Below are 12,191 nucleotides of genomic sequence, written 5' to 3' on the forward strand. Positions count from 1 at the left end.
TGCACCAAGTCTTCTTTGATTGGCTGCTTTTGTCATTACGTCAGCACATTTTTGTTGGGAGAATCTGTTTCCTACGCAGCTTGCGAATAACAGAATCTATTTATACGCTTATTCCACGGTGGGGGGAAACGCGTTAAATAGAGTCTGCGCGCCGATGTCACAAATTCCATACTGATGACGTATTTTGCCGTGGATCTCGGCAGAATTAATCAGTCATAACTCTTAAACACGTTATGTTATTGGTTAAACTATAAATTATACGAATATAATGTAACATTCAAAACAATATAGCGGACTGAGCCGAGAAATATGAAAGAATATCGGCAAATATTTTAAGTAGTTGTGTGAATAGGATAAAGAAGTTTTTAGGATAGGCAAATTATCAACTAATCAATTTGATGGGCGTTTGCATTTTTTAACGGAAGAGATGTATTTGTCAGTTTACCGACCGTTCTGGCAAGTCGTTAATTTTTTAGAATGTTGCATTATATTCGCATAATCATATCATATTTTGCATAATTTATGGTTTAGCCAATAACGTGTTTGTTACTGATTAATTCTGCGGAGATCCACGGCAAAATACGTCATCAGTATGGAACTTGTAAGATCGGCGCGTGGAATAAGCGTATAAATAGATTCTGTTATTCGCAGGCTATTTCCTACGCCAATATGGCGTTATATATAGTCTTATTGCGCGGTTTGCGATTAAAGTGAGAAAAATATCCAATTTTTCCACTCGGCTCAACCAAACCTCCATTAACTTCGCTGGATAGCTCGACCACAACTAAATCAAAGTTCACACATGTTGAAAATTACAACTTTATAATGGCATATATGTACATACACACACTGCTTTAGATCGCATTAAATCTTCCAATAATTAAATTTATAGCTATCAATATTAACGCTTCAAATGGTTCACTGCATGTTGTATGTGGTTAAAAGTTTGGGGTAAGGAAAATTTTTGAGACGTACATAACATGCATACACGCTTAAAATATCATTAAACCTCGCCCCAAATTGAAACTGTAACCTGTCGATTTCAACATTTGGAAGGTTTAAAGAAAAATTCTCGGAAATGGCTCGGCAATTAAGTCTGGTTTTTCAGGAAATTAGGATCAATTCGAAATTTAGAAGTAGAACAGAATTTAATACGAGGTTCTACTTGATGAAGAAGTAGAAGAGTTTTATGTTTGTTATAAATATAGCTATCTTTTCATTCTATTTTTTTCGCTTCGCTCTTGTTTCTATTCGTTGTTCTCGTCATGGACGACGTTGCAGCCTCCATTCCCTTGTCCAAAACTTTCTGATAAAACCTTGCCATGACCTAAAAATCAATGATGGACACAAATCAAGTAACGACCTTTCAAAAGGTTTGACATTATTAAAGATATACACATCACATGAACTATGCCTATGCCTTCCCAAATTTGACAGGTTTGAAGTGGTGGCTTGGTGTTACTGCGCAAACTTGATAAGGTTTTGAACGTGCTATTACATTCTATTCAACTTATACTTATAGGATGTGAAGACGGATGCAGTAGATTATGTACAATTGTGCATCTATATGCCTACATGTCTTTTTAACTATGCATCGTTATTTGGAAAATATTTTCGTGGTTTTTTGTATGATACGTGATCATGAGTGGTTGTTTCACTACGATGAACAATCACACTGATCTCATAATACAACTAGACATAGCAAGACCCCCGAAGAAAGACAAAACACTACATGTCCAGTGCATATTCAGATCAGTGGGATTGTTCAGATTATATTCAGATGAGTGGGATCAGTGTATGTTCAGAAAAGTGGGACTGTCCAGTGTTTATTCAGATCAGTGGGTGTTTTATTTTATTCATTTTAGCAACATGTTCACAATGAGCGGGGCAATCCAGTGCACAGTGAGATCAATGGACCTACCTCGTCCCAGACCACCTCTGCAATTTGATCCAACTGTTGCCCGACCTCCCGAAAGTCGCCGCTAAATCTGACGTATGCCCACGTGATGATCGCCATTAACGAGCAACCAATCAAAAAGTTACACAACATTGCGAATGACGTAATACCCACAATTCCAAAGAGACCCGACAAAAGATACGCGACAATCATAATCGCAAAGAAAACCGCGGGCGTTCGCGCGGCGTTGAAGATGTTTTTGCTATCGTTCAATTTCACGAAATTGACAAACGCATCTTCGATGTCTGTCTCCAATTTTTCCGCGAATTCCTTGCTGAATTCAGCACCTCCCATCTTCCGTGTCGTGTGGAACATGCCGAGGGAGCCCGACTTGTATTTTCCGTGACGTCGTTCGAGTTCCTGCGGGGCGAGGAACGGTGTGTCACCCCCACAAACCTAAAACCAAAAATAGAGAAGGAATATTGATTTTCGTTGTCCGTCACTCATTGATAATGTTGTAAAATGACATACCTTGAATTAGGTCGATAGATAAGGTCCTACATTTAAACTTATTGTTCTGTACATCAATCGATAATGAATTTATTATCGATTGCATTATTATCGATTGCAGTATTTGTGTCGAAACGATTGTAAAGATATATAAATAATTCACGTTGAATTTCTGTAATAGCTAATTCACAAAACCTTTTCCATCTTTTGTAGGTAAAGATCTTTGGCACTCGCCAGAGCTGCTAAATTGTTAGCTTCTGCGGTCGCCTGTACAGAGAAAAAAATAATGGCGTTATCTCTCACAGTATTTGAAACTTTCAGAAATACATGTGGAAGCATATTTTACCAATAACATAGACTTTGGTTCTGGAAGTTCATCTCCTTGATAGATTTTTATGTATGCCTAAAATGAAGATACTTCATGTCACTTTAATAAAATGTCTCTAAAGATAGAAATAACAGGTAAAGTTAAAAGTATTTTCTCAAATAAATTGTATACTTGGTCTGAGATAACCTATATTGCTTTATGATAGAGATAATTTAGTGGCAGAAACAGGAGGAATACGATTTCAATGAAAAGCTTGCCTTAAAATACTCCACAAGACCACGACAGGTCACTGGCATTCCATTGATTTTTTTAACAACCAGGTTTTCAGAACTGAGTAACGAAGGAATCAACCTCTGAAGATTTTGTTTGAATCCTTCGTCGATGTCTAGAAAACAAAATGTCGAAAAATTTAGTGTATCAGACAAGCAATACTATCACATGAAGAGAATCCTATATGACGGAAAACGACTGTCAAATTTCAATCATTTTTATAGTTTTTTGACCGCATACCAGCGAGCTGTCCTTCGAAAGTAGGACTTGTAGCGACTTTGAGGCCAGGATGAGGCATCAGAAAGCAAGCCAGTTGATCAAAACATGATCTTATGTGATTACGAACTTGTATCAGCTCGTTATGTTGCTTGGGTTTGGTCTGAAAACGAACAATTATCATCAGTTGAGTGAATTTTTGGTCTCATTTTGCTATAAACTCGTTTCCACGTACCTGTGACTTTTACTGCGAATTCACGTGCGATTTTCTTCTTTCGACAGATGTGAACGAGCATACAGTTACGACCGTTCTGATGTTGAAGTGTCTCTATTTTGACGTCCGTAAGTTAGTCACTCGTTCACATCCATCAAAAGAAAATCGAAAAAACGGGCCTTAGACTAAAACTCTAAAAGCAGCATAAGTAGTATAACTATATATAGTAACATCATAATAATGCAATACCTCTAAACGCCTTTTCAAAATGGCTTCTCCTCCACCATAACCATATTCGGCCTCGTATGGGAAACTCCAATCACGTACCAGAAACAACAAGCTCTATTTTACATAAAACATATCGCACACTTTTGAAAATGACAGTTACCAATTGGCAGAAAAGTACAAGAAAACTCTTAATCCAATTAATCCAGCGTTCTATATTGTAATTTACAGCTAAAAAACATTGGGATATCAGCCTTTGAATAACCGCTCCACAATAGTATTAGTAACACCAAGTACTACGTAGTCACACTTACTTGAAAAGGAGTTTCATGACTTTCTTCTATAGCAAGCTTGCCGTATTCAGTAAAGAGCTAGAATTTTACAAGATAAAAGAATCAGCAATGCTACCAAGAACACATATTAAACACATAAAAAGCAATGCTACCACAATAAAAAAACTGAGCATACACTGTATATGTACACAGTGGGGAGAATGGTTTGGAAATCCGAAATCAAATATGACAAATTCAACAAGTTGTTCAAACCTGTAGATGTTGCAAATCATCTTCTTGAATGTTTTGTGTGATATTATAAATCTAGTGAAAAAAAAATCACATTGATCAACACAAATCATATGCCTAATATTATCATGTGCAAAGGTGTGCAACACTTACTAATATTACAAAACACATTGAGTGGCAGGGGATTAAGGTGGGTTAAATGGGTATAAGGAGGGTAGGGTGTTGATGCATCACTGCAACCAAATGTAAAAAGGTGCTTTTTCAGAAAACCTAAGTTGTATTCAGCTATAATATAGAGATCAGTGTTGTGGCTGAAAGGATGAAGATTGCATCCAGCTGTTATATTGTGATCAGTGTAGCAGCTGAATGAATGATGCATCCTTCATGTTTTCTTGCAGAGGGAAGTCAATAGATACACCAGACAAATTTACTCAATGTCATATACCTGGACTGAACTCAGCATAGTGCTCAGGGCAAACACAGTTGCACAATCTTTGACAGTTGATGTGCTATCAAATGAACCTTGGGTATCCATGAGAATAACAGCAACCTAAAACAATACAAACATTGAATTAACTGGGCATTAGGCAATAATAGACCCATGGAGAAAAACCTTGAAAATCTCCCTTCACATCTCTCTTTGTTTTGGTTGTAATAGCATTTGGCATTTATCATAATTTAACCATGGTTCAAAAGAACAAAAAAAGAGTTACCTAAACACATCTAACAAAATTTTTGCTTCTATTTACCCACAAATGCCTGAACAGCTTTTTGCATGGTCTGGGTTAACCGTGATTACAAAAAGCATTGTAACATAATGCAAAAACTCTTTGATTTCTTTCACTGAACTGAATTTAAAATTGTTCGCCTACTAGCTAACATGCGACTATCAAGATTAAATATATAATATTGTGATAATTACAAAATCTTAAGACATTTCATCAAAGTAGAACTTTTTAACTTGTTGCCTAAAATATGACCAGAAAAATAATACAATATACCTCCTCTCCATCAGGAAGTGTACACAGGTATGGTTTACTCCATAACAAAATTCCTGTGGTTTCACGTTCTGATCCACCTCGCCATGAAAAGCCTGTCAATACCTCATTGTCTTCACCTAGCCATCTATCAGGATTTTCCTGTAAAAAATGCTCATAGTAAATAACTAGTTCTGACAAATAGTGCAGTTATTACCAGCTCCCATGTTACAAAACACTGTTTATAACAATATGTTTCTTAGGTATTAGTGCAACAACAACAACAACAACAACAATAGCTGCTTGTTATACAGAACCAATATCATCAACATGGGTGATTTTGGTCCACATTTTTGCTTCCTGCTGTTTAATTCTATTCTAGCTAAATATTGAGGCTAAAAGATGGTGCTTGTTTATGACAGAGCACAGTTGTTAACAATTAGAATTGAGACATCAACTGTCAGCATCATCGAGCAACAAGCAAATTTTGTAACATTCAAAGACATGGAAATCTTGTTAACTTTCAAACAATTTTCCTATTTTTCCTATAGGGGACTATGATCCCATCCTCATATAAATTTAACACTTGAAAATTGTCAAGTGAACATTTATTGGTTGTCCGGTGCACTCACTCACTGCTTTAGACACATTAAAATGAACTTAAAACATCAGAACTTGATAATCAACTCAACCGTATCTGGAAATGCCGTTGTAAAATTTGCAGTCAACCAGAAAATTGCAGGATAAAATTGCAATATTTTACTTGTTTTGATTTAGGTTTTTCGCAATGAGATTTGTGATAGCTGTTGAAAATATCTGAGAGGTTAAAATTCATGCCTGGTGTGAATAAAATATCAAGCATTATTTACAGGCCATATATCAAAACAGTTTGGAAGTCAAAACCACACTTAGGTTAATTATTAACTTCAGTAATCAAGCTCAAATCATTGCAGGTCTGAAGTTCGCTATATTATTACGTACTTCGCTGTGAAACACTGAGCTTATTATTTAATATACAAGTTATACATTTTATACGCTCTCAAAGCAAGTACTATAGCAAGTATTTTCTTTTCTTTATCAGACCATTATTATTTAATAATTCCACGACCACAGTGATGCAAAACAAAGCACTCTCTATTTCAAATTCCCTCAACGATATCAAGCAATCCACGATAGATATATAAAAAATTTCGGCGATTTTAAACAGGGCAAATTCAAACGAATTGATACTGATTTTTGTACATTATATTGAAACAAAACAAAATTGTACAGATTTGATAATTTGGTACGAAATATATTTGGCATCGCTACAATGACAATATACATCATAGCGTTGTAGCTTCCTATCGCGACAACGAAGACAACTAGTGAGATTGCATGCGTAGCTTTAAAATGATAGCCATCGTTTTGAGCTGTAGAGAAAAATTTGAAAATTAAACAAACCTTTCTGTCCAAATAGCGCAGAAAAAAGTCAAGTAAGAAGGATTTTCCTTTACGAAATGCACCAGCTACAGATATAACAACAACTTTCTTGTCTCGTACTCTTTCGTCGCTGATCAAGACCTCTTCTAAAAGTTCCTCGTTCAAAGAAAAGCTGTGTTCTTCCTCATCAGTGAGAACAATTTGTACAGGACGAGCACCCATAACGATGTCGAAATCGTTTATGTCTCCATTCATGTCACCGTTTCTTTCTAAATTTTCGGCCATCCTCTATCCAATGTCGGGGATATGATAGTCCTTGTTTAAATATACTCGTAAACTACAGTAATCGAAGCGATTCTTTTAAAATTACTCTTTTTTCGCAGCTGAAATCGAGCAAAACGAATTTTCAGTTGTTAGAAGTTTATTTAATTTTTGAGATTGCGACCCGACGTGACGTCATCGACAACACTGGGTACCAGTGTTTTGGCATTGGACCCGAACCCACCGGATATGGCCGCGTTTTTCACTTTAAAACATGGCGGGATTCGATGTATTTTAAAAATTTCAGGCTTTACCACCATCATTCATTTAGCATTTTAAGGCACTTTTAAATGTGAAATGCAAAATGCGTACTAAATACAATTTTTCAGCTCTGTGTGGCCAGATATGCGCGTAAAGTCTGTTTGTTAAAACAAGAAGTTTGATTGGCTCGTTAATTTCGCGGAGCCAATCAAATCTCTATTACATTTGCACCCCGCGTTTGAGGTCATTATGAAATGACGCCATGCAACAGTCGTAGTAGAGTCACGCTTTTTGCTACTGACAAGGTTCATAATAGGTCGAGAGATATCGCCTATGTGCGCTTTCGTATCACGCGCGACTGTTTATGATTACCATTATTGACGTCACTATGATTGTACTCGCGTTTTCGGGGATAAATTCGACGAAAAATATGCACCAAATCAAAACATTTTGAAGGTGAGTTTTTGGGTTGTAATTTTTTTTGTGACTAATTTGTGCTCCAACTCTATGATTTCAATATTTTCGTTTGCTTTTCGTTTGCTTTTACGACGGCCTGCGATTCTGTGATTAATGTTTCAGCAAAGAGTGGTGATGGCTGAGAATTCCGAAGCGAATGATTTGGTGGTTAAGCCACAACAGCTCATCGGTGGAATCAACGGTAAGTGCAAAGCAACTGATTCATCGCTAACTTTGCTCATTAGCAAAGTTATTAAATTATTAAATGCAAACTCTAAAATGCAAACTTCAAAATGCATTATTAAATTAAAAAATGCAAACTTCTAAACGATAATTGGGCGAACATTCGACATATCTTCAGACAGTTCTGCCCGACGGATTTCTTTTGTAAGTGCAATAATAGCTCACAATAGAATCCTGTCGGGCAGAACTGAATATCAACACCCCCCCCCCCCTCCTCCCGAATAATCGTTCTAGTTACGCCCTAAGCAAAGCACGTAGAGCTGGCTAATTCAGTATTTCATGTATAATTTTAAAAACCATGCAGATAAATCGATTTTATCGATTATGTCGTCACCACAATGATAAGTTTGGAGTTCAGCAGATGAGTTCGAAAAAAGCTCACCTGCTCGGAACTAACACCAATCGCTTTCAAATACTGATACGTCACGTCACACTTTTTGGGATCTAATATCGGTAATCACCAATCTTGACGTTTTGACAGGTTTGATTTTACAAATGCACAAATACCAAGTTGAGCTGGACGAATCCAAACAAAGGCAGTTAGAACAAGCAAAAAGAATCAAAACGCTCGAAGAAAAAAACGAGGAGTACAAAAACGACATAAACGAGTTGACAAAAACCAAGGAACGTTTGACAGAACAAAGCGGATTCCTACAAAAATCGCTGGACAAAAAGAAAGTAGAAAATAACGAGATTTTGGAGCGACTCAAACAAGCGGAGATAAAGCTTGGCGAGTCTGGCAGTGTTTTGGCAACTGTAAGAAGTTTAGAATCGAAAAACGAACTTTTGAGCGAGAAAATGTCGAATGTTTTGCTGAATACGGAAGAAGAGAATGCAAAAGCGAAGGAGGAACGTGGGCACTACACGAAGCTGCTCGAGGAGACAGCTGAATTGAATAAACGCAATTTAGAGATTCAGACTGAGCTGAGCAACGCGAGACAGACTGGAGATGAGAATACAAAACAATCTAAGGTACATTAAGTGAAGTTCTTCACCTGAGACAAACTGGAGCATTTGTTTATATTATGGACTGTACCCCACCTTTAAAACTCCGAAAAGGGGTGCACCTTGTACTGATGAGTGATGGATTGTTTAAGGCTTTTGTAGAAAGATCCGAACAGCTCTGTTCAGAGATTTTCAAAACCTTGGACGAAGTATTTCGTGCAAAGCAGCAGTTCACGGAATTCAACAGCGACAGAGTTAAGAACTGTTTGAAAGAAAACGCATCGCTACAGAAGGAGAACAAAGATCTCAAAGAAAAGGCTAATGCTCTGGAGGTAAAACTTCATGAAGAGCAACAGAGGGCAAACGAGGTTAGCAAAGAAAAGTTGTTGAAGATTGAGGGAGAGAAACAAGAACTGTTGAAAGAAGTCCATTTCTTGCAAAAGAAAATACAAGAAAAAGTTGCCAAAAGGTAGAATGAATCATTGTAGGCGCGTTATTGTGAAGAGAAGCACATTGAGCAATTTTACAATTTACAAAAACAACCAGTTCACATACCCTCAACATGTCAAATTCAAATGGTCCCTTACACTCGCCTTGTGTTTTACCATTTCCCTCTATTTATATAACTCGACTGAAATCGAGCAACTTGAAGTTTGTTTGTTTTTTTAATGTAGCTAAATTAATTCATAGCCTAATAAAATTTGCGACACAAGTTCAATCCATGGTGTTACAGTGAGGCTTACCACTTTTTTCAACATGTATGGTTATTGTGAATAGCTTAATTTCTAAAATGCCTTGGATCTCATCTTTCTCGCTTGGATCGAAATTTAGTCTTTGAATGAGGCTGATCACATCCATTACGAATGTCATTATAGCAACGCCGAGGCTCTTGAAAACGAGAAAAAGAACAAACAATACGAGGCTCTGCAAGAACAACTTAAAATGCTTGCTCAGAGTTATAGCGAGGCAACACAGCAGCTGGGGCAGCTTAAGGAAAGCGTCGACGAGAGTAAAGACATGTTGAAGGCCAATATCGAGAAAGGGGAGAACGCAGAAGAAGATGCAGAGAATAGTGGACACGAGAAAATTGATCAAGGTTATATTGCAATGGCTATTGAGATGCAGGGGATTTTTCAGCAGTCCGATATTAGGGATGAAGAACTTGCAAGTTTAGAAAGCATTGCAGGTATGTAGAAGTGCTTAAAATTTCAGTTAAAAACCAGGAATCAAGTCCGCTATTTTGAGGTGAAAAAATAATCGATGTAGTTTTCTACTCAAAACAAGATATTAACTTTCTCCTTACTATTTATTGTTTATGTCAGAAAGATTTGAAAGACCTGCATGATATAACATGAATTCGAAAGATAATATAACAGTGAGAAAACACATCAGTGACATACATAAGAAAAAACGACTATTTCAGGCAAGCAAAATGAAATATCTGATGTATGTTTCTCTCAGGTATCCAAGGACAGCGTTTCAGTAATGGTGAGAACAGCGAGGGATCGAGCATGGCCTCTTGTATTCGCGGACTTGTCGCGATAAAGGACAGTCAGATTGCCACATTGACGAGGGAACGAGACGAGCTCAGTAGCGAAATTGCAGAAAAGAAGAAAAACGAGTATCGCCATTTGTATCATCTCAATGAACTGCAGAAGGAGAACGACGAGATCTTAGCAAAAATGGAAGCCTGTCAAGCAAAATATCGCAAGTTGAAGGAAGATAAAGAAGATATTAGGCAAAGCTTGTTGGTGAAAAGTGCTGCAGATAAGATCACTCATTCTTACATTAATAAGTTGAAGGTGAGTGTCTGAGTAAAGAAATAGATTGTGGTTTCAAGTGAGCGGAGATTATTTCACCATTCCCTTTCAAAACTAAGAGTGTGCACATGAAAATTCATCGGTTCTGAACTGTATAGCTGGAAAGAGCATCCGAAAATTAGTAAGACTTGGTTGAGAAAATAGTCATTAGGATAAAAGCCAATGGAGACAAAGTTAGTCTTCTCCTGAAAAAGGTGGAGGAGCATATTCGTGTTGTTTACTGTAAGTGTAAAAGTTTGGTAAAATAAACCTCATTAAAATGGTCATATACGGATAATTTACCCTTGAAAAAGTTACTAAATTAAACTCGGAATCCTTTAATCCGGAAGATTTTGATAACAGATTACAGATATGTTGAAGATTGTTTTTATTTCCTGTTGCTTTCAGCACGAGAATGAGCAACATAAGGCCAACTTGGAAAAGCATGAACAGGAATTAAAGCAAAAATTTCAACGAGTAAAAGATGAACTGGAAGAAAAGATGGAGGCAAAGAACGTTTTAGTTCAGACGATGCAAGAGAAAATTGCCATTTACCAGCGTGAACGAGAAACGTTGAAGTGCGAATTGAACTCGAGACAAAAGAAGGACAACGCTATTAAAGAACAAATAATCTCGATTTTTGAAAGCTGAGTTTATGTAACCCTTTACAGATACCGATAAAAGTGCATGATCTACGAATACTGATCCCTCAGTGAACCAATATGATGTATAAATGTGACATCTTTTGATGTTTAGGAAAGTATTCATTCAATTATAATATTTTATCCTACTCCATTGGAACCATGTTATGACTGACAGTCTGATGCAAACGAGATAAAAAATATTTTGAAGTCAAAGAGATATTGTTGCTAGCGCTGATAAGAGTCTATTCTAGGTACCTGAAAAACATCACGCATTCAATGTCTCATGGACAGACTGGCAATTAATAGTGGAGAAAAAACGTACATGTTCCTGTCATAACAAAAATCATTGATACTTTGACTTGTTTACCGAAAGCAAAAAGGCGATCGATTGATTTAATCACCAGTCTGGGTACCGCTTATATTTTTTATGAAAACACAACACGGCGAAGCTGAGCACTGTTAGAGTTCACGAGTCGAATTTCGTGATATTTTTCAAGTATTAAGAGATAACATCATTATGGGACGTAGAGACTCGCACGAAATCTTTTTTTTTTTCATTCCAATACGGATAATATTGAAATCTACGGGCATTCTTCGGACGTTGCATGGTCATGTATTAATCCTATCATCATGGTAATCCTATAATTCAGCCGGAGCAGTTACACAGTATAACATTTCGCAAAATCTCTGCTTCACGAGCAAAGCCAACGAGAATCAGTTATGACAAATAAATTGGACAACAACGAGCTGTCACACACACATTGTTTCGAGAAAGGTAAAAAGATACAATCATATAAATAAAAAAATTCCATCCAACTGGCTTTCGCTGAGGGTCATGTTCAATGCATACCGAAGTAGTTTCTGTCCTTTAAAAGCAAAAATCATTTGATTGTACCGTTGTTTAAATTGCGGTATTAATTGATGAAACTGATCAACAAATTAATCACATCCCAGATGACTCTTTATTAAGACTTAAGGGGGTCCTCTACCAAAAATTTTTTT

The 12,191-nt window shown here is 36.8% G+C and overlaps 2 protein-coding genes across 2 annotated transcripts; one reads left to right on the forward strand and one right to left on the reverse strand.

The window, feature by feature from the left end:
- Nucleotides 1-821: 821 nt before the first annotated feature.
- LOC114520104 (atlastin-2-like) lies at nt 822-7,009 on the reverse strand. Its single transcript, XM_028540315.1, has 12 exons — nt 6,602-7,009; nt 5,183-5,320; nt 4,627-4,731; nt 4,206-4,256; nt 3,975-4,031; nt 3,685-3,777; nt 3,246-3,384; nt 2,993-3,120; nt 2,754-2,810; nt 2,603-2,674; nt 1,922-2,353; nt 822-1,327 (listed from the first exon to the last, which is right to left on the reverse strand). Exons 1-12 carry the CDS (start codon nt 6,863-6,865, stop codon nt 1,217-1,219), a joined length of 1,647 nt encoding a protein of 548 aa, XP_028396116.1. The 5' UTR covers nt 6,866-7,009; the 3' UTR covers nt 822-1,216.
- A 684-nt stretch (nt 7,010-7,693) lies between these two features.
- Nucleotides 7,694-11,196, forward strand: LOC114520159 (early endosome antigen 1-like). Its single transcript, XM_028540384.1, has 6 exons — nt 7,694-7,760; nt 8,283-8,773; nt 8,899-9,215; nt 9,622-9,932; nt 10,208-10,548; nt 10,954-11,196. Exons 1-6 carry the CDS (start codon nt 7,694-7,696, stop codon nt 11,194-11,196), a joined length of 1,770 nt encoding a protein of 589 aa, XP_028396185.1.
- The last annotated feature ends 995 nt before the right edge of the window (nt 11,197-12,191 follow it).

Source organism: Dendronephthya gigantea, unplaced genomic scaffold, assembly GCF_004324835.1.
Source record: "Dendronephthya gigantea isolate DGI-Jeju-01 unplaced genomic scaffold, DenGig_1.0 000015F, whole genome shotgun sequence".
NCBI classification, from domain to species: domain Eukaryota; kingdom Metazoa; phylum Cnidaria; class Anthozoa; order Malacalcyonacea; family Nephtheidae; genus Dendronephthya; species Dendronephthya gigantea.